Source organism: Somniosus microcephalus, chromosome 5, assembly GCF_052327205.1.
Source record: "Somniosus microcephalus isolate GS21.2 chromosome 5, FLI_Smic_1.0, whole genome shotgun sequence".
Classification (NCBI taxonomy): domain Eukaryota; kingdom Metazoa; phylum Chordata; class Chondrichthyes; order Squaliformes; family Somniosidae; genus Somniosus; species Somniosus microcephalus.
Genome location: NC_140991.1, coordinates 162,483,582 through 162,506,201, shown reverse-complemented (window position 1 = coordinate 162,506,201; position 22,620 = coordinate 162,483,582). Strand labels below are relative to the sequence as shown.

General features: G+C 47.9%; 1 protein-coding gene across 1 annotated transcript in view; it reads left to right on the top strand.

Moving 5' to 3' along the window:
- dgkb (diacylglycerol kinase, beta) overlaps positions 1 to 22,620 on the top strand; it is a 1,409,408-nt gene that overhangs the window by 266,712 nt on the left and 1,120,076 nt on the right. Inside the window, exon 10 of the mRNA XM_085988391.1 lies at positions 22,452 to 22,550. Coding sequence (XP_085844517.1) covers positions 22,452 to 22,550 — 99 coding nt within the window. The remainder of the gene's footprint in view (positions 1 to 22,451; positions 22,551 to 22,620) is intronic.

Below are 22,620 nucleotides of genomic sequence, written 5' to 3'. Positions count from 1 at the left end.
AAGGAATGAAGACAGTATGCTTAGATGGAAAGTGGGAAAGGCTTGCGGTATGAGGGGGAAGTAGTATGAGAAGAGGGAGAGGTGATGAACATATTGTTGTTGTCCCCAAGGGGGTCAATGTCTCCGATGGCCACAGCACCCATGACCTGGGCCCCAGTAATGCGGGCTACTCACTCCTCCAGGTCTGTAAGGGGGTGCAGGTCCACCTCACCTCCTCCTGTTCGTAGCTGCTCCCTCCTATTGTGAGCAAGCTTGACCTCCAAGAAAAAGCACAGCGTGTGAGTGAGTGTGCAGCTATGTGTTTGGCAGATGTGACTACCGTAGTTGAATAGCTGTTAATGTATACAAGGCGTGAGATATGGATGTGAATTTTAGTAGGTGGGCATAGTTGGTGGGTGAGTGTTGGGGATGTGGCAGTTTACACAGTGTGTGCACAGAGTGACGTTGAGATGGTAGCATGTAGAGGTTTTTGAACCATGCACTCACCCTGACAACCCGAGTGAGGTCATTGAATTTCTTCTGGCACTGGTTGGGACTCCTGTGGACCACACTTCTGGCCGACACCTCCTGGGCGATCTCCCTCCACATCCTCCTAAAGGCCTGTGGCAATGGCCTCCTGCCAGTGTCCGGAAAGAGCACTGCCCGTCGGCGTTCCATGGCCGTGACCAGAACCTCCAAAGCGTGGTTGCTGAACCGGCGAGCTCTCTCCATGGGCCTCTGATCAGCCATCACTTCTTTGAGTGAAGGCTTGCAGCTCCTTACAGGCCCAGTTCACAAGCAGCAATAATCAGAGTGAGGCTGTGCAGCATGATTAAACCTCCCCTTTAAGAACTGGAAGGCACCAGTCTGTCTGCTGACTTTCTAATTGACAGCGCCAGAACTTGATTAGCTCTCTGAAGGCAGCACCCCACTCTCCGATGTTAGCGCCCTAACAGAAGTGCCTTTTTAGTGCTCCACTTCCCTCTTGGGGCGCTAAAACTCAATTTCACAGTCACCGGCACGAAAGTTAGCGCACAGGCGATGTTAGCGTCCCAAAATGGTCATTACCGAATTTTTCCCCCATACTTTTCAAGAAAGTAACTATCTGTTTTTTAAACATCTTAATTGATAAGGCATCTATGGTCTACCAGAACAGTGCATTCCACATTCTCAAAACCCTTTGTGTGAAAACATTTTCTTGGATTCACTTTAAACTGGCTTAGTTCTCATTTAAGATTATGTCCTCTTGTTCTGGATTTCTCTAATAGAGGGAACATTAATTCCCTATCTAGCCTATCAGTCTCTTTCATTATTTACAACACTCTTTAACCCCCTTGTCTCTTAAAAATGTCCCAAGTTTACCCAGTCTCTCATCATAGCCACGTTCCATCATCCCGGAGATCACCCTGGTGCGTTATCACTGAACTCTCCACTTGCCTGGATGAGTGCAGCTCCAAAAACACTCAAGAAGCAGCACAGGAATAAGTAGCCCGCTTGATTGGCACCCCATCCATTACCTTAAACATTCAGTCCCTCCACCACCGGCACACCGTGGCTGCAGTGTGTACCATCTACAAGATGCACTGCAGCAACTCGCCAAGGTTTCTTCGGCAGCACCTCCTAAACCCGCGACCTCTTCCACCTAGAAGGACAAGGGCAGCAGGCGCATGGGAACACCACCACCTCCAAGTTCACCTCCAAGTCACACAGCATCCTGGCTTTAAATATATCGCTGATCCTTCATTGTCACTGGGTCAAAATCCTGGAACTCCCTCCCTAACAGCACTTTGGGAGTACCTTCACCACACGGACTGCAGCGGTTCAAGAAGGCAGCTCACCACCACCTTCTCAAGGGCAACTAGAGATGGCCAATAAATGCTGGCCTTGTCAGCGACACCCACAAACCATTAAACAAATTAAAAATAACTCACTCCAAGAAAGTATATCCTTCCTAAGATAGGGGCCTAGAAATTCAGTAAGGCACCGCCAGCTTTGCGGCCAGTTACCGCCTAAAGAGGGCTTCTGCGGCAATACAGGAGTTTGCGCTGATATTCAGCGCAGCGGTAATGGCGGCGGTAGCCGTTAGCGCTGCGCCGGCACCGATGACGTCATCGGTGTGCGCAGTGCCCCGGTTCCGCCCCGATACCGGCCCAATCCCCATATTTAGTTGCGGCCGCCTCTTCCGCAGCGGCCGCAAACAGCGACCAGAAAACGGGGCCGTCCTGTAGCCTTAGTGGGGCGCCTGAAGGTGGAGGTGCGGCCAGCCGCTTTTTCTGCGGCCGCCTGCCCGCACCTCCTTCCCCGGCCTCCTCCACCCCCCCCCCCCCGGCGGCATTGCCGGCTGCTTTCCGCGAACCCGGCACTTCTCCGTGGTGCCGGGCTCATTTGCCGGCACTATCCAGCGGCGATCTCCCCGTTACAGGCACCTCCCCCTTAAGAGAAGGAGGAGGCCTGCACTACCGCAGCCTGCCGCTGCGCAGCGGGTGGCGCAGCGGCGCCTAGAGCGCTGAAATTCAGTTTCAGCGCCCCAAGCAGGGGCGGGCACACCCTGGAATAGCGCCCGGTTCCGACTTGGGGCGCAAAAAGTGAATATCTGATGGTCCCAAATGGCTCCGCGCCCAGCGCTAACTTTTGGGCGCTAGCCAGCTGGCGGGGCCATAGTGAATTTCTAGGCCAGGATGTCCAAAAGTGAACATTATACTCCAAATGAGATCTAACCACTGCTCAGTCCTACTTTAATTCATCATAGTGAGAGGAATGGACTATTTTCATTGTGATGATGCTATGAAGTTACTACTGGGATTTTCTTGGTGTAAATTTTTATTGCCGTTTTTTATGAAGGTGGGATGGGGCAATTTTCTGCTCAGCAAGGTGAGAAATGTTACTTGTCAGTGTTCGAACCTCTTTCAACTTTGGCACCATTGTCCGCACAGGGCAGATGCAGGGTAAAGTGTCCATTGTTTTCTCCTCACCCCCCCCCCCCCCCACTACCACCACTATCCCCCCATTTAGCATTACTGTACAAGCAAATTTATAAATTCATTGTTTTCTGTTTATGATTTCACTAGAAATACCAAGCAAAGGAAATCTTTACAAATACATTTGAGATATTGCGACAGGCAGTAAAATAGAAATAGAAAAGGCTGGAAATACACAACTGGTACATCAGCATCTGAAAAGAGGTTAATGTTCTGGACAGAGTACCTTCATCAGAACTGAAAAAGGAAAGCAGGTGAAACCTTTTATATTTTCAGATGCCAATGGGCCTGCTGTGTAATTCCAGTACAGTATTTTGTTTTTATTGTAAATTTCCAGCACTTAAGTTTTTTTCTTTTTATCTAATATGCATTAACCCTAACCTCAGTATAGCACCTGCTAATGCATCCATGTGGGGTTGATGGTCACTTTTGGGCGACAGATCAGCAAAGCACACCTGGGAGTGCTTGATGCTGACACTGGGAGCTTGCAATATTTTGGGCAGATTTGTACTGTAATATTGAGCCCATCAGGAACTAGGTTCAGATTATTTTATTTTATTCCAGCCAAATCCCAAAAGCCAACAGAGAGGAGTTTTTAAACCCATCAGTTTGTTTTGGTCTTTTTAGAAATGCAGAATTCCAGGCTCCCTGATGCCTTAGTGCTCACCTTGTGTGGTACTGAGTTTTATAGACCAGCAACATCCTGAGTTCTGCCCCTACTTTGGGTTTGCTGATCTCAGCTGGAGCAGAAGAGTGAGGGGTGTCCCAATTGGCATCAGCCTTCTTTGGCCAAAAAGGGGATAATCAGTCAGGGCTGCTGTGCCTCGTCACTATCCAGTCACCTGTGCTGATAAATGTGCTTGTGTGGACATCAGGTGAATATAATATTGGGCTTGACTCTGATATCATTAATGGTCAAATAATGAACTCTCAGACATGAAGAATGAGCACCAGGGAGCCCCACCTGGAGAGCTGGTGATACCCACGGAGCTGCGGCCCCAGCAAGAATGACCACCTTGAGGAAGGGGAAATATGAAAATTTTGGGGAGTCCCCGAAAATCTACATCTATTTTTTTTTGGAGATATTGGCTGTGCTTGACGGAATGTCTTTCAATAACTGCCTGTAGGTGTGGGAGTTACAGGGGTCGGGAAGGGCTAAGTACTGGGCCAGTCTTGGAGTAGCATCTTAGAATGAAAGGCCAGCTTTAAAAGCATTTTCCCTTTTTTTTTGTGCACCATCCTTGGTCAGGAGAAGAAAGGGTGACTTGCTGCCCGCTCACCTCTGCCAGTGTTGATCTGAAATCAGCAACTGGGAAAGTGGCTTGGGAAGCATCCCCCTCTGAATTCTCTTTTCTGGTGGAGAAAGCAGATGGTGTCTGCTCAGTGATTCCACACCAAATGTCACAACAAAGATTAGCAGCTGAGAACATCACATTAGCACACCTCAGGTAAACATTTTAAAACCATTTTGTAATGATGAAAGTATTGCAGAATTTTGTTTTAAATTCATTTCCTTGGAAATGAGTGTTGTTGTGAAGGAACTTCCCCTCCCTGCCTGCAAACTTACAACTAGTTTGTAATCTCTGTCCGATCAATTAAATGCTCCACATTTGGTGTTGCTGGTAATTGGCTTTTACTGAGTGCTAACTTTCACATTTAAGCCCTATATTAGAATCATATATGATTACTGGATCCAGCCCAGTAACAACAGCTTTGGGGAGGAACCGACATGGAACTAATCAACTGCAAGCGAGTCAGGCTAGTGATATTTACAGTGCAATGTTTATTTCTGCCTTGCAGTGACGCAAAACTCACGTCATTGTTTTATAGTGTGTGCCCATCACTTCTCCCAAACAACATCTGGTGCACAAAAGGGCGTGCAGCCAGTGGGAGTTCTTTTATTGCACATTATTTACTGTTCTGGTTACCAAGTGGAAACCGAAGTGGGGTCCAGTAGAAATAACCGGCTCGCTTGCTCATTACTCATAAAAATCAAAGTTAGTTTAGTGCACTGCAGGATTGGGAGAAGAAACTGAGAACCTGCTGTTTATTAAATCTGCAATTAGCATTTGATTTCTTCCATACCCAAAAGAACAAGACACACTTCCCACAAAGTCCATCATTTTTTTTAATGTAGGGATTTGATAATTTTATTGCTAAGCCTGCACGCTGCCAAGTTACAGCGCTGCTATTTATCATTGAATTTCAATGGCTCATTGAGGTGCATTCATTTAATGTTGTCTCGCCTGGTGAGCATTAATTAGTGTACAAGTAGCCTCGCAACTGGGGTTGGGAATTAGCGTGACAAATGTATGAGATTACAGTGCCACTGAATTACACCACAATGAGGCCTTGGTGTCCTTGGTAAATTAACCCTACTTGGGTCTTAATTTCCTGTTGCTAAGTTACCTGTGGTAAGTGAACTTCTCTGCATAAATATCTCTGTGTACCAGTCAGAGGTTAGGCACTTGATTTCAGATTCTGCTTTTAATTTGAACTTAATACACAGTTATAAAAAAGATCCACTTCCCTCAGCCTAGTTATTTAAGAAAAACAGGCTGTATTTAATAACCAATTATAGTCTCTGTTTTTCTGACTACAGACCTCTTATGTATTTTATTTTTCGCGTGAGGTAATGTTAGCTGTAATTATTATTTTAATACTCTAAAGACAAGTGTTAATTATTAGAAATTACAGTGTTTCTCCTGACCAGTTGGGTCTGATGATTGCTGGTGTGAGAATCAGAGACTTGTTTCCAAACCTTCTCTTTCAACAAAGGAAATGTACAGCTTCAATCTCATTGGCTGCGCATTCTGTTGCCTAGTAACCTGCAGACTTTGTTGAAGCTTAAGGTGGTTGTTTTGTATTGTTTTCTTATCCACAATATAGATGAGCTGGCAGGGGATAAATTTCAAATATTTAAATAGTTGGATGTGGTTGTGGGAAGGGAAGAAGAGAAATTGAGTGAGAGAGAACGAATTTATATCTTTTTTGTTGGGTTTGTTGGTTTTCTGAAAGTTGAGCCTTTTAATTCGCTCCCAAGCTATAAAACTGTTAGAAAACACCCAATATATACTTTAAACACACAATTTTCTAGAAATTTCTCACTTTCAATAATATCAAGCAATGTTCTTTTCTCCTTTTACTGCTTATTTTCTCTCCTTCTATCCTCTTCTCCAGAGGATATTGACTCCTTGTTGGGTACAGTTCCATAGGTGCTAGGTGCCTTCCTATAGCTCACCCAAGTGTCCATTATTTATAAGTAAGCTTGGCTATTGAAAGTTGGCAGGCTATTTAACTGTGTGGGCATCACAGCTGAGCCTGATCCTGTTCATACATGTTCATTTCCAGTAGGGGGCACTGAATAGCAAACAGAAGTGAGGAACTCTGGCAGATTTTCCTCACCCAGCCCCAGGGGAACGCTGACAAATTGGAATGGCGTTACTAGCTCCCTAGGTGAGATCAGCTAACTCAGCAGAAACGGGAATGAATCTGGAACCTTCTCAGTCTATATGGCTGAGGTGCTCACTGCCTAAACAGCTGAATCATTGGGGGGAGCTCAATGTTAAGGAAAATTAAATAAATCTGACAACACTTAAGTTACTGAAAAACAAACAGCAGATCATTGAGCTATTAACTCAAGATCCCACAGATCTCACATACGCGGCGGTTTAAGTTTCATAAACCACAAGTGTTGTGTATCTTGTTTATAGCATGTGTTTTGAGTAAGTAGATAAAATCAATATGAATAATATTATACTTTGTGAACATGTAGATGATTGTTGTGTGCACTGTAAAATCTACCTGGAGGCTCACTGTTGATCGTTACCCCCACTTGCTATAGAGCGCACACTAAGTGCAACTAACCAGATGAATGGGCAAGCCACTTCTAAACTTCCACCAATGCTGCTTAGGACCAACTACTAGGCAGTCCACACGAATGTTTGGGTGAAGATGTTACTTGTTAGTTACCTTCTCTTCCAACAGTGAAACAGCTGGGCTCCACCGTGACACGGTTCAGATCAAGAACACAATGTCATGGAGGATTGAACCTGTATCTACGTGCCCTATGTTCTGTGTCATCTTGATAACTACTCTTTATTTCACAGCATTTTCAAATCAAACATTGCAATCTTAGAATTTTTTTTATTTTAATGTGCCACCTTTAGGGTTGAAAGGGTAATTTTTAACTGCAAAGTAAGATACTGTAACTGTAAAGCAAGATTAACTGCTTTTTTAAAATTCAGCCTATGTAGGACTGGGCTATAAAAGGGAAAGGGTTCTTAACAACAAAAGAAAAGCCGTCTATCTAATAGTGAAATATGGCATTGGAATATCATCTGCATCATGTACGATATGTAATTAATCTGAGATTGCATGCTAATGTAGAACAGCAACTCCTCAGTGTAGTGTCTTCAGATCTTTAATTGTTCATCTGAGGTTCATTTCATGGATTATGTAGTTGCAAGAAAGAATTATTCATCCAGTACTTGACACTGGAGACTTGCTTTGACAGCCTTAGCACAATTACATTACTCAAAAGAATTGGTAGAATACCTAAGGATCTGAGGTATTAGAATTGAAGTGCTTGTCTAGAAATAAGGATTTTCATAACTTTAATGGGTATGTGATTATTAGATGGCATAGTTTGGTTCAGTGAACAATTTTTCTGACTTCCAGCTCAGTTTATTTCTATGCTTAGCTTAGTAAAGTTAAACATGGTAGTGTAGAGGTTTATATATGTACAATTTTGGTGCACACTGAAATCAGAATAACCTCTGAGTCAGAAGGTTGAGGGTTCAAGTCCCACTCCAGGATTTGAGCACATCACCTGGGTTGATACTCAGTGAAGAAATTGAAGGTGCTTTCCTTTCAATGAGACATTAAATTGAGGTTCAGCTGCTTGTTCCCCTGATTGTTAAAGCACCCCTGACAAAAGTTTGGTGAACAATGTGGGCTTTAAGTAGGATCTTAAAGGAGGAAAGGGAGGTGGAGGGCTTTAGGGAGGGAATTCCGGAGCATAGGACTTTAGATGGCTGAAGGCACAGCTGCCAATGATGGAGCAAAGGAAGGGAAGATGCGCAAGATGTAGATAGAGAGTTCTGGGGGGCGTTGTAGGGCTGGAGAAGGTTACAGAGATAGTAGGGGCAAGACCATGCTAGGATTTCAACACGAGAATGAGATTTTTAAATTTGAGCCAATGTAAATCAGCAATGACCAGTAATGGGTGTGTGGGACAGGATACAGGCAGCAGAGTTTTGGATGTGCTGATGTTTATGGAACATGGAAAATGGGAAACTGCCAGTAGAACATTAGAATAATTGAGTTGGGAAGTGACAAACGCATTGGTGAGAGTTTCAGCAATAGATAGAAAGAAAGAAAGACTTGCATTTATATAGCTCCTTTCATGACCACCGACGTCTCAAAGCACTTTACAGTCAATGAAGTACTTTTGAAGTGGAGTCACTGTTGTCATGTGGGATAGGCTGAAGCAAGGGTGGAGGCAGGCGATATAATGGAGGTAAAAGTTTGTGGTCTTTGTGATGAAGAGGTTATGGGGTCAGAAGCTAAGTTCAAGGTTGAGTAGGACGTTGATGATGTGAACAGTCTGGTTCAATCTGAAACAGTGGCCAAGGATTAGGATGGAATCGGGGGCGAGGATATGGAATTTGTTCCACGGCCGAAGACGATTGCTTCAGTCTTCCCAATGTTTAACTGGAAGAAATTAAGGCCCATTCTGTACTTGATGTCGGACAAGCAGTCTGACAGCACAGAGCCAGTGGAGTCATCGAGAGGGGGTGGAGAAGTAGAGCTGGCTGTCGTCTGCGTACATGTGGAAGCTGACCCCATATCTTTGGATGATGTCACCAAGGGGAAGCATAGAGATAAGAAAGAGAAGGGGCCAAGAATTGATCCTTGGAGGACACTTACCGATTTGCTAGGTAAAAGTGGAACCAGGTGTGGGCAGTCCCAATGAGCTGGACAACGAAGGAGAGGCACTGAAGGAGGATGGTGTGTACTGTAGTGTATGTACTTTGCAGAAGGAACTATATTCTGCAGCCCCTGTATACTGCAGTACCAGAAGTGACCACCCCTGTATATAAGCCTGTGTAGTAACATTTGCATAGTAGTTCCAGGTTGCCTCCATTCAGTAAAGACCTGTTATAACCAACTCCTGCAGTCCGTGTCTCAATTATACACGGACATAATACTGGCGACGAGCAGATACGAACTTACCTACAGTCTGCACCACCTCATGGGGATCCATCCCTGAAGCGAAGTTATCAGAGGTCGAGGCCAGAAGGAAGAAAGAAACAGAAGAAACGGGCATCGACCGTGGGCATCTGCCTCTGAGTCAGTGGAGTTGAAGATTTGCAAGAGAGGCTGTCGAGAGCGGGGCTTGGTTATCCTGTCGATGGTGCTTCAGCTAATCAGGCTGGTGGCAGGTAGTACACTGATCCTTCCTGGGCTGCGGCGGTCTAGAGCTCGAGCGGGTGGCTTTGCAACGGGGCCGAGCAGTGTTGTCGGGAAGAGGAGAGAGAGAGAGGGTGGAGCACACGGGGCGCGGCCGGTGCTACGAAGCCGGGCAGCGTACAGACCCGAGAAGAGGGAGGCAAGAGTCCCGCAGGGTTGTTCCGACGACGGGGAAATAATAAAAATTAAACGCGCAGAAAGCCGCAAGGAGCTGCAGTTTGCCACAGGAACCGCGGAGAGCGGCGTTAGCAGCAGCGCGGGGGAAGTGCGTGAAGACCATAGGGCGTCGCCATCAAGGTATAAAACGCCAGCAACAGCGCTAGCAGCAGCGGAGAAGATGGAAAGCGCGGGAGGCGCCATCGTAATCCAGCGGGGAAGAAGGCAAAGCGCGGGAGGCCCCATTTTGTTAAATCGGGGAAGAAGGCAAAGCGTGGGAGGTGCCATCTTAGATTTCTAAGATGCTGAAGATTGGCAATATCACTGCCTTCGATAATGCAATAGAAGACTGGACCACGTATGTGGAAAGAGTCGAGGTATTTTGTGAGGCAAACGAAGTAGCCGATGAGAAAAAGGCATTGGTACTGCTAAACTTAATGGGTGCAAGAACGTACGGCCTATTGCAGGACCTGATTACTCCAGCCAAACCAAAGGCGAAGAGTTTTAACGAAATTGTTGCTATCCTACAGGAACACCTAAATCCTACACCGCTGCTGATAGCAGAAAGATTTAAATTCCACAGGAGAAATCAGCATAAAGATGAGAGCAATGCTGATTACCTTACGGAACTACACAAGCTATCAAAGCACTGCCAGTTCGGAGCAGGACTGGCAGATACCCTACGGGACAAATTTGTCTGTGGACTCCTGAGTGAAGGAACCCAGAAGAGGTTACTTTCAGAGAAAGAGCTGATGCTAGATAAGGCTTTCAGCGTGGCAGTATCGTATGAAGCAGCAGCAAGGGGAGCTGCGGAAATACAGCAAAAGCCACAGGAATACGGCACCCACGAAATGACACGGGGATTTGCAAAATGTTATCGCTGCGGCAGAACAACCCATGACCAGAAGGACTGCTGGTCCAAGGACAAAATATGCAGGCAATGCGGAAAGATGGGACACATTGCACGAGTTTGCAGGTCTGGGAAGAAGACCGACGACAACAAAAAGGCTACTAAGGAACCGTACAGGAAAGTACAAAAGATGACGGACAGTAGTTCCAAAGACCAGATGAGCGATAGTGAATCCGGGAACAAGAGACTAAGCTGTCTCAAACTACACAACGTAATCGCAAAAGAGGATCACTGAACCATTTGGGTCACCCTCACGATAGCAGGGTCCCAAGTCAAAATGGAATTGGATACAGGATCAGCTCTAACTGTCATGAATCGACGAGACTACGAGCGGCTATTCTCACACATACCCTTGAAAGAGACATCCATTGTCTTGAAGACGTATACGGGGCAAAAAGTATACCCCAGAGGAAAAATAAGGGTGCCTGTCGAATACAACGGCAAGGAAAGACAGAAATTGTATCTGTACATACTGCAAGATGGTGGACCACTGTTATTGGGCCGTGAATGGATCAGAAAGATAAGTTTAGACTGGCACTCCATTCAGGCACTGACAGTGGCTGGTAAAAAGGATGATGTCGTCACTCCAGGACGATTGTCAACAATCTTAGCTAACGCCAAAGAGGTATTTCAACAAGAACTGGGAACTCTTAAAGGCATAACTGCCTCGATAAAAATAGAAGAGAATGCAATTCCCAAGTTTTTCAAAGCAAGACCGGTACCATATGCAATTCGCCCAGCCGTCGAGGCAGAGCTGGAGAATCTGGAGAATGCAGGCGTGTTATCTAAGGTAGACTGGAGCGAGTGGGCGACACCCATCGTTCCTGTCATGAAGAAAATGTTAAACAATAAGTCTGAGGAGCCAAGGAAGGTTCGCATCTGTGGGGACTTCAAGGTGACGGTGAACCCAGTCCTTCACACAGTACAATATCCTCCTCCAAGGATAGAAGATATCTTCGCCTCACTATCTGGAGGGAAGCGTTTTCCAAAAATTGACCTAGCACAAGCATATTTGCAGATGGAGGTTGAAGAATCCTCTAGGAAGTATCTCACGATAAACACTCACAAAGGTCTTTACCAGTATAATCGACTGGTATTCGGAGTAGCATCAGCTCCGGCGATATGGCAAAGAGCGATGGAACAAGTCCTGCAAGGAATTCCGGGGACTCAGTGTTGCTTGGACGACATCCTAGTGACAGGTGAAGATGACAGTGAACACCTTGCCAACCTAGAGCAGGTGCTCACTAGACTACGTGAACATGGGCTACGGGCCAATCGCCCCAAGTGCGAGTTTTTTAAGAAACAGATATCGTATTGTGGCCACGTGATTGATGAAGAGGGGTTACATAAGTCCCCTGACAAAATTGAAGTGGTAGTTAAGGCTCCAGCGCCTGAAAATGTGTCACAACTGAGGTCATTCCTCGGATTGGTGAATTACTACCATAAGTTTTTGCCGAATTTGTCCACAATTCTGCACCCACTGAACGCCCTACTACAAACGGGAGTAGCATGGAAATGGAGCGATGAATGTAAGTGGGCCTTTCAGAAGAGTAAGGACCTAATCACTTCAAGAGAAGTATTGGCTCACTACAACCCATCACTACCGATAAGACTGGCGTGTGATGCGTCTCCCTACGGCATTGGGGCGGTACTGTCACATAAATTCCTTGATGGTTCAGAGAGGCCGATAGCTTTTGCGTCACGCTCGTTAACTTCAGCCGAGCGTAACTACGCCCAGATTGACAGAGAGGCCCTCAGCCTGGTGTGGGGGGTGAAGAAGTTCAATCACTACCTGCACGGTCAGAAATTTACTCTACTTACTGATCATCAACCTTTTGTCTCCATTTTCAACCCTCAGAAGGGCGTCCCAATAATGACAGCACAACGGCTACAGAGGTGGTCCCTTTTCCTAGGGGCACACCAATATGACATCGAGTACAAAGGAACTAAACAGCATGGGAATGTGATGGATTGTCGCGCCTACCGTTGCCGAGTGTGGAAGAAGAACTTGCAGTGGGTCCAGTGGAGATATTCCACTCGACCATAGTCGAATGTCTCCCTGTGACGAATGCAAACATAGAAAAGGAAACACGAAATGACCTGACACTCTCCTGGGTCTATGATTTAACGGTGAAGGGATGGCCAGCACATGGTGAACCACTGCTGCCAGCATTCTCGCCGAGAAGAGAACAGCTGTCAGTGTGCAGAGGAACCTTGATGTGTGGATCCAGAGTAGTAATTCCACCCAAATTGAAGGATAGAGTGCTCAATGAGCTTCATGAGGGTCATCTGGGAGGGGTAAAAATGAAGAACTTAGCCAGAGCATTTGTGTGGTGGCCGGGAATCGATAGAGAAATCGAAGAGATGACCAAGAGCTGTACAGGATGCCAGAAGGTCCAAAACGCCCCACCACAAGCCCCTCTACATCCATGGGAGTGGCCCTCATCTCCATGGCAAAGGGTGCACATTGATTTTGCTGCTCCATTTATGGACTCAATGTTTTTAATTGCGGTGGATGCACATTCAAAGTGGCCAGAGGTAATTAAAATGTCCTCAACCACCACAGAAAAAACTATCACAGTCTTACGAACCATATTCGCCAGGAATGGGCTGCCTGAACAGATTTGCTCCGACAATGGACCACAGTTTGTGTCTGAAGAGTTCCGGAGGTTCTTAAAGAACAATGGTGTTAAGCATTACACATCCGCCACACATCATCCAGCCACTAATGGATTGGCCGAGAGGTTCGTTCAAACATTCAAGAAGGCTATCAAGGCAATGTGTAATGAAAATATACCCCTACAGCACAAGGTGGATAACTTCTTGTTTGCCTACCGGAATACGACACATGCGGTTACCAACCAAACTCCAGCCATGATGTTCTTCAATCGAAGACTACGATGCCGCTTGGATTTGGTTAAGCCAAACATCAGAAGAGATGTGGAGAACAGGCAGTTTCAGAATATGAATGAAAGGCCGACCAGGAGTTTTAAGATAGATCAACCAGTTTTGGCCCGGGACTACCGCACAGAGAAATGGCAGCCAGGAACGATCTGTACACGGCAAGGACCTCTAATGTATACCGTGGACGTTGGAGAGAGTATTGTAAGACGCCATGCTGACCAGATTCTAGAGTCACTGGGAAACGTCAACTCCACACCACGATCTGATACACCTGGCGATGAAACCGAAGTACCAATTGCATCTACCTCAGAATCGGTGATATTGGAAGCAGACGAACCAAACAACGACATTGATCCCGACTCAACGTTGCCAGAAGAACCTGATATCCCCAAGAGGCATTATCCAGACAGAATCAGGAAGCCTCCTCAAAGACTGAACTTATAATTGCTTAACTTCAACTAATGTATCTAGCAACTGTAATTGTAAATATGTTATTTCATTGTTAATCGAATGTTATGTACTGTTTAGCTAAAAGGGGAGGAATTGTAGTGTATGTACTTTGCAGAAGGAACTATATTCTGCAGCCCCTGTATACTGCAGTACCAGTAGTGACCACCCCTGTATATAAGCCTGTGTAGTAACATTTGCATAGTAGTTCCAGGTTGCCTCCATTCAGTAAAGACCTGTTATAACCAACTCCTGCAGTCCGTGTCTCAATTATACACGGACATAATATGTACGACTGTATTAAAGGCTGCAAACAGGTCAAAGAGGACAAGGAGGGGAACTGCACCATGGTCACAGTCACACAGAATGTCATTTATGATTCTGATTAGGGCTGTCAACACCATCAAAAAAAGAGTTGTTGATTCATAATTTCAATGCGGTTTGTGGCATCTTGCTGTGCACGAGTTGGTTGCTACCTTTGCCTACATAACAACAGTTATACTTTAAAAGTATTTCATGTGAAGCACTTTGAGACTTTCTCAGATAAATGATAAGGCACTATACACATGCACGTCTCTGAGGAAACTAGATGGCATAGTGGGTTAAACACCGATCTTCCCACGTCTGAGATTTGGGTTCAAATCTAATCCAGATGATGGAATGAAAGTCTCCTCTGTTGGTTGTAAGGCCCTAATTGAAATGAGTCTCAATCTAGCTCCTCGTGTGCATGGGCCTGCAGCACTAAACTGGCACTAATTGGCAATGTCACTCATACAGGCCTAAGAGCAGTTGGTGTGGGGAATAGGGAAAACATGCTACACTGGTGCAGTAGTGGTTGCTCTTCTGAAGTTGGGTCTAATAGAACTTTAGTCTCACCTGTAGGGGGTGCGGTTGGCGCGTGCGCCCAGTCAGTTATGCCCCTGACTGTTGGTGAGCAGTTCGAATCGCTCCCACGCCCCTGGTTTCTAGACACCGGACTTAGGTGCAGGCGGCGATACAGAAAAATTGAGTAGACAAGTGGTTTGGTGTAAGAAAAACCAAGATTTTATTAAAATAGAAAATCAAACACAGTCTTATGAGAAATTACTGGTAAACAATTATAGGCATAAACAAAATAACTATACTTATACAGGGAATGGGGAACACACGGCACATCGAGGGAAAAACAATTACATTAACAATCCCCTTATCCTTATCCCACCCCCTATACATAACTAGATTAAGCTATGAGGGGCCAGGAATTCATGCTCACCAATCCAAGGCTTGTTGCCTTAACCGTTGCGAGTTTTGAGGTTTTGGGGTACTCCGTCGCCACGTGGTCTCAGGGTGCGGTGCTGGAGCTGTTGCTGCGGCACACCTTTCCTCTCCTCAGCTACCATTGTCGTCTCATCGCGATGGGTTCTCTTCTTCTTCTCCCTCGGGCGGTCGTCAGCGGTAACGCTGCGTTGGCAGTCTTTACTGCTTAGATTTTTCTTAGAACGCCGGTATTATTCGTCTAAACTCTTCCCCAAGCGCCAGCTTATAACTAGGCGCTCGGTCTTTATCAATGCATCTTTTGCTGCCCTCCTCTGCTCTTGTCGGGTCTCTACCTTGTTCTTCGCCTCGTTTCCTCTGCCCTCTTTCGTGGCCCGGGTGTCCTGGGTGACTTTGGACTTGGGTCTCGTTCCCCTCCTCCGCACTTGGTATGGATGTCCTTGGTTGCAAACTCATGCGGGGAGCGAGAAGAGAACCCGCCACGAGGCCAGGGCACGAGTACGGGCAGCAGCAGCCCAAGAGGTCAGAGCAGAGCAAGAGACAAGAGACAAGAGTCAAGAGTAAGAGTAAGAGAGCAATTGGTACTGATGGGCCTACAATTATATTCCTTCAGAAGGCCCTAATCTGTGCGCCAAATCAGGTCAGTTCATTGTTTAACATTTGGCGGGCTGTTTTAAATGATTATACCAATCTAAACTAACTGGCCTTAGATGACCGTTTATCGCACCTGATGGCCTGATGTCCGAGCTGTATTGTCATGAATGCATTTTAATCGGCCTGTCCAGCCTTGGTGGCTTCCTTAAGCTGTTTCCGATTATTTATGCGGACAAACTAATGACTTTACGCTTAGGCCTAACTGGGTTGATCTGTTCCAATCTGACGAAATGCATATTCAGTGTTTGCTTAACTGTCTGGTTTTTTTAAACACAAAGGGGGAGAAATTCGGTTGGTAGCGCCAGCGATTAGCGCCTAAAGAGGCCGAGAAGTGGGGCGTTAGCCAATTTTTGGCCGGGCGCAGTGAACCCAGCGCCTCCTGCCATATTGAGTGCCCGGCGCTAAATCTTAGCAGCCGCTCGCGGGCGCAGGCAGATCATGACGTCATTTCAGTGTGCAACGCCTTTTTGGCACCCCGGACCGGAAATTCAGTGGTGCGCCCCTTTGTTCCGCCTGGCGCTAATAAAGACAGCTTACTGGAACGTTCCCCAGTCGCTCTCGGGCTTAGGGGGCACTCTTTAAAGGGGACTGCACTGGTATAAAAGCGGCAGCCATTTTGGGAGCACAACTTCTTTGGGATTTTCACAGAGTTGCAGAGTTGCACTCTGAGAGCCATATCACTAGTGACCCAGCGCTGCCAGAGGACCTTCAGCCTTCAGACCATCACCCTGCTGCTGGTGAGCCTTTACACCCTGTATAATTTCTTGTTACCTATTATTATGGGGGCTGCTTTGGAGGGGAACGTCCTGATGCTTGACCATCTGGAAAGGGCACAGAGACGGAGGGAGAGAGGGCCAGGAATGGCCAGGCGGAGGAGGGCCAACAGACGTCGCCACACCAGACCTTGCGCTGCCAGGGTATTCAGGTAGCAGTTCTCTTACCTCAATATGTCGGAGGAGCAGTGTCTTAGGAGGCTGCGATTCAGAAAGGAGGTGGTGACTGAGCTGTGCCACCTGCTTCAGGCAGATCTTCAGCCGCAGATAAGGTGCAGGACCTCTCTGTCGGTGGCTGTCAAGATTACAGTAGCACTGAATTTCTATGCGACCGGCTCCTTCCAGGCAGCAACTGGGGACATTGCCAACATCTCCCAGTTTGCGGTGCATAGCTGCATCCAGCAAGTAACAGATGCCCTGTTTAAAAGGCGGCGGCAGTACATCTCCTTCACTATGACACCGGAGAAGCAGCGGGAGCGCGCAGAGGGCTTTGCGGCAATAGCGGACTTCCCCATGGTGCAGGACGCCATTGACTGCATGCACGTGGCTTTGCGGGCGCCTGTTTTGAATCCTGAGGACTTCCGCAACCGCAAGGGGTTGCACTCCTTGAATGTGCAGCTGGTCTGTGACCACCGGCAGCTGATCCTCGCGGTCAATGCTCAGTTCCCAGGCAGCAGCCACGACGCATTCATCCTGCGCCAGACTTCAGTAGCAGACCTTTTCGAGGCCCCGGCTCACCCAGAAGGCTGGCTTCTCGGTGACAAGGGCTATCCTCTGTGCCCATGGCTGATGACCCCGCTCCGTTCGCCCAGCACCCCTGCAGAAGAGCACTACAACGTCAGCCATCAGGTGACGAGGAACATTGTGGAGCACACAATCAGCATGCTGAAGCAGCGGTTCCGCTGTTTGGACCATTCGGGAGGCACCTTGCAGTACTCACCAGAGCGAGTCTCCCACTTCGTCGTTGTCTGCTGCATGCACCATAACCTCGCCACCCTCCGCACCCAGCCAATGCCAGCAGACATTGAAGGACCAGCAGAGGAGGAGGAGCAGGAGGAGGAGCAGGAGGAGGAGGAGGAGGAGGAGGACCAAGACGGGAGGGTTCCAGAAACTGGAAGGGCCGTCCGTCAGAGGCTGATAAGGAGTCGGTTCTAGGCCCCTCTGACGGAATGCTTGGTGCCAATCGAACACCAGGAATGGAACCATTCGGATAACCCAAAGCCTATGAAGGCCAGTATGAATGTAAAGAGCAGACATGGCCAATGTCAATAAAATAATTTGTTTATTTTGAAAAATGTGCTTCCTTCCAACATGACAAAGCAATGGCACCAGAAAGCTTAACTAACAAACTAACGCATAAGTGCCTCGCACACCCGGGAGACTATCCAAAACATTACTAACATTCAGACCCGCATCCACGGCCTTGATTTCTAGACGTCTCAGCAGCACCTTCTACTCTTTCCCCTTTGATGGTGATCTACTTCTCTTGCGAGAACGGCCCCTTCCCTCCCTGCAGCTCCTCCGTAATGGGACCCCAGTGGCTGCATGAAGGCTGGGGGACGCCTGCTGACTGTCCGAAAGCGCAGATGCCCCTGAGGGACGGCCTGGACGGACTCTGGGCTTGGAGGGCCCGGATGCTGACTGCTCCAACTGGGCATGGGTGGAAGCAGTCTGTCCTGCAGGTGATGGCAGCTGCAGTGGAGACGTGCCAGCGGTGGCATCAGGAATGCTGACATCCTGAGAGCGGACACCTGCTCCGTGGTCGGCCGACACACTGGCACTCTGACGGGGCAGCACCGCAGCATGCGATCCAATCGGCTGGTCCACAGATTGCTGGCCTGCTGTGGTGCTGCAAGGGCCCTGGGTAATCCTGCCTGATCCATCGAGGGTGGCAGCAGTCAGTGCTTGCATGGCCTCAATCTGCCTCTGCATGAGGCCAGCGAGTGACTGCATGGCAGCACTCAGCACTTGCGTGGTAGGTGCCAGTGCTTCGGTCAAGCCCTGGACAGTCCTTTCCAGTGATGCACCGAAGCCCTGGGCACTCCTTTCCTGTGCTGCCCTGAAGCCCTGGGCACTCCTTTCCTGTGCTGCCCCGAAGTCTTGTACACTCCTCGCCTGTGCTGCCCCGAAGTTTTGCACACTCCTTGCCTGTGTCTTGATGGATTCAGGCATCCTTGCCACTGCAGCCATCAGCTCAGTGTGCCTGAGCCGAGCCTGGGCGCTCATTTCTGCGAGGGAACGCACCTCTTCTGTGCTCTGTACAGCAGTCATCGTGGCCTGACTCGCCCTCTGGGGTGACGGCTCCCAAGCTTCCCTACCCCCCTTGCATTGCTGGAGCCCGCTGGTTCCTGCAACTGGTTCCTCCTCAGAGCCATCCCCCCCCTCCCCTCCAGGGAAGCACTATCCCCAGTCTGCAGATGGGCTGGCTCGCCTGACCGTGGTACGGATGGTCCGGCTTCCTCCTGCTCATCGCCTCCAGAGTCAGTGTCCCTGGCAGCTTGATGGCCTGGCTCCCGAGCTGGTGATGCAGCATCTGAATGCAGGGAGGTTGAAGAGTGGCTTTAGCGAAAGGACAGGTTGGCAGCAAGGGATGCAAGAGTGCTGCAATGCTCTGACATGGGTCCAGAGTGAAAAAGCATGCTGGTGGGGGGAACAAGTGGAAGGAGGCAGTTCAAAAAGATGATGACCTTACCATCGCTGTGCACAATGGGGTCGGCAGCTCCAGTGGTGACAGGACCTCTCATCCGGCCTCCAACAATCTGGTGGACTCTTTCCTCCAGGTCCGTCAGTGTCTGCAGCTGAGGAGGGCCTCCTCCAGTACGAATCTGTTCCCTCCGGTTCCTGGCCAGCTTGGCCTGCAGGAGAAAGGACGGGAAGTGATGAAACATGCTGCCCTGAGTTGTCATCTCATGCCCCCCATGGTGGAACAGCCCTTACAGTATGCCCTGAGTGGTCATCTCATGCCCCCCATGATGGAACAGCCCTTACAGTATGCCCTGAGTGGTCATCTCATGCCCCCCATGGTAGAACAGCCCTTACAGCATGCCCTGAGTGGAATGTGCGTGTGTGTTCCCAGAAAGGGACATGGGTGCTGGCTGACAGATGGCCATTGGGGCATCGCGCACCCTCTGGCCATAAAGTCAGGTGCAGATGGAGGGATGAAGAAGATTGTCAAAAAGCCACTCACCCTAACGACCCGACTGAGATCGTTGAACTTCTTCCTGCATTGCACAGGAGTCCTGACCACCACGCTGCTGGATTTGACTATTTGCGAAACTTCCCTCCAAGCTCTGCGGTACTCGTTCTGATGAGGCCTCCTGCCATTGTCGGGGTACAGCACTGCTCGCCGGCGCTCCACTGCGCCAACCAAAGCATCCAATGCCCTATCGGTAAAGCGCTCCGCTCTCTGCCTCACCCTCTCCATCTGGTCAAAGTTTGTGACGCCACAGAATGAACAGCGCCAATTTTGAGGCCTACAGGGCGATGAGTGTGGCTGCTGATCCTAAATGACCCGCCCCTTTAAGAGCTGGCCGGCGCCAGCATGTCTCGTGGTCATCGATTATTGACAGCACCTGCGCTGCGCCCGGCCACCCAGATATTGAGTAGCGCTGCCAGGTTAGCGCCTTAGGAGTCCCGTGCAGTGCCTGATTTTACGCCGCAATCACCTTTAGGGGCGATGCAACCCAATATCGCTCGAGGTGGCGATGAGTTGCGCCTGGCGATAGATTTTGCGCACCGCCAATTCTAGCGCCCCAAGCGGGGCTATACCCAATTTCACCCCAGTCCTTTTCACAGAAATGCATTTTAAGTTTCGATTTCCCAAAACTGCCTGCTCTGTGCTGCAGAGTCCAAACTTTTAAAATCTTACAGGCTTTTTGGTCACGAGGTGTTGACGCCATCTTTTGGGTACCCTTTTTAAATTGTCCATGTAGGGTCCCTTTTATTAATAACCTTGGGGGAATGTGGGAATTTTGCGAATCTTACAGACCTCAGAACACTTCAGGGAGAGACTATGGGCATAAAGTGGAAAGTGTTCACATTCCCCAGCATTAAAATCCCTAATTCTGATGATCAAAAAAGAAAAAGATGCAAGTCTTTCTTTCAAAAGTATCATCATATCCTAGAAATCCTCGATCAAGAGAGCAGCATTAACAGTTGTTAACCAGAGTCACCACATAATTTAGTCACTTCAGTGGAGTGCTGCATTGGCAGAAATGCTGTCTTTCAGGTGAGACATTAAACTGAGCCCCCATCTGCCTGGTCAGGTGGATGTAAAAAAATAAAAATCTGTGGTATCAGCTCTCCTGGTGTCCTGGCCAACATTTATCATTCAACCAACTCCACCAAAAACAGATTAACTGATGATTGATCTCATTACTGTTTGTGGGATTCTGTGCGCAAATTGGGTGCCTCATTTGCCTCCAAAACAACAGTGACTATGCTTCAAAATGAATGAATTGGCTGTGAAGTGCTTTGGGGCATCCTGAAACTTTGAAAGGCAGCACATAAATGCAAATTTGGTCTTTTTTTCTTTACAAAGACCAACTCCAAAAATTACCGTGTTCGTTCATATTATTTGACAATGAACAATTTGAAGCAGCTCACTGTTGTGCTATTTTAAAATTCCACAACACGGAGGGGGAGAAATTCATTATAGCCCCATTTGGGGCGCTAACTTTTAAAAGTTGAAAAAATTAGCGCCAGGCGCTAATGATGCTCAACTTTTGAAAAATTTGGTTTTGCGCTCCAGGAAGGAAGTGGAGTGCTAAATCAAGCGCTCCACTTCCTTCCTGGAGCGCAACAGGCAGCAGGCGGGGCGGTAGGTGTGCAGTGCTGCCGCACTGGGCTGTGCAACGCTTGTGTGTTGGAAGGCTCCTTCCCTCCCTTAAAGGGAAGGGCCATCGCTGCAGGTCCTGCAAGGGAAAGCAACTTACCTGGTCCCCAACGGCAGCCGTGGTCCGGCCCGATCAGCCCGATGCTCTGCAGCAGTGTGCCGGGCTGATCGAGCACTGGGGAAAAACGAACATTTGATTATTTTTTCCCTACCTCGGCCACCTCGCCTTTAAGTATCGCCCCCGAAGCACCCGGCCTCCCGATGAACGCCTGCTGCAGCTGCCGGCAATGTTGCAGCGGGGCAAAACCGAAGTTTGGGTCCGGGCTCAACTGGGGCGATGCGCACGGTGATGATGCCACGATCTCCGAGCGAAGGAGATTGGGGCGCAACGCCATACCGCTGCCGCAAACCTCCCGCTGAATTTAGCGGAAGGCGATATTCTCGCCATGCCCGGAGGCGATAACAGGAGGTGCAAAGGTACCCAATTTCTCCCCCTGAATATTTAAGCTTTAAAATGGGAAATACAGGTATAACTATCAGCCTCCCCATCTGCCTCTGTTGTTCTGGGGAGAAAGCTGAGTCATGCCATTGCATTTTTCACCACTAGGGGCAGTCCATCACCTCTTGCTTAGATTAATGTCTAACAAAGTGTGGCATCACTGTTATATACACAATCTGTTGAAAACTGGCTACTGGTCACCCTATTTCTTCCATAATGCATTACTTGACCCCTAGTAAAAACAATCCTACACGTCAAAATATATGGTTTGACAGTTGAAAGAGGGGTTTGTGAATGAAGTAATCTATGTGTATTGCCCATAGGTGCACTGAAAAATTATGATTTCTTTTGCTGTCAGAACATCTTATCTAACTAGTGAACCCTTCCTCTCTCTCTCACAGTACTCCAAGCTTCGTATTTTTCAATGATGGTGGAGCAGGAGCAACTCTGAGAAAACTCCTGGTCAATGCCTCTGCTAAAATAGCAAACTAGTTTCTAAGTTTATGTGTTATTTATTTTTAATTCTCAAGTAAATGCTAGGTTGATTTCAAGTATTCAACCATCACCTGAATATGATTTTTTTTTACAGCTCCACAATAAGTGTGCTTCCCACATGAAGCCTGAATGTGACTGTGGACCACTGAAAGATCATATCTTACCACCATCTTCTATTTGTCCCATCGTACTGGTAAGTCGCTGGTGTTAAAAATCCCTGATGTTCTTCAGCATACTTATAATATGCGTATACAAGTAAATTC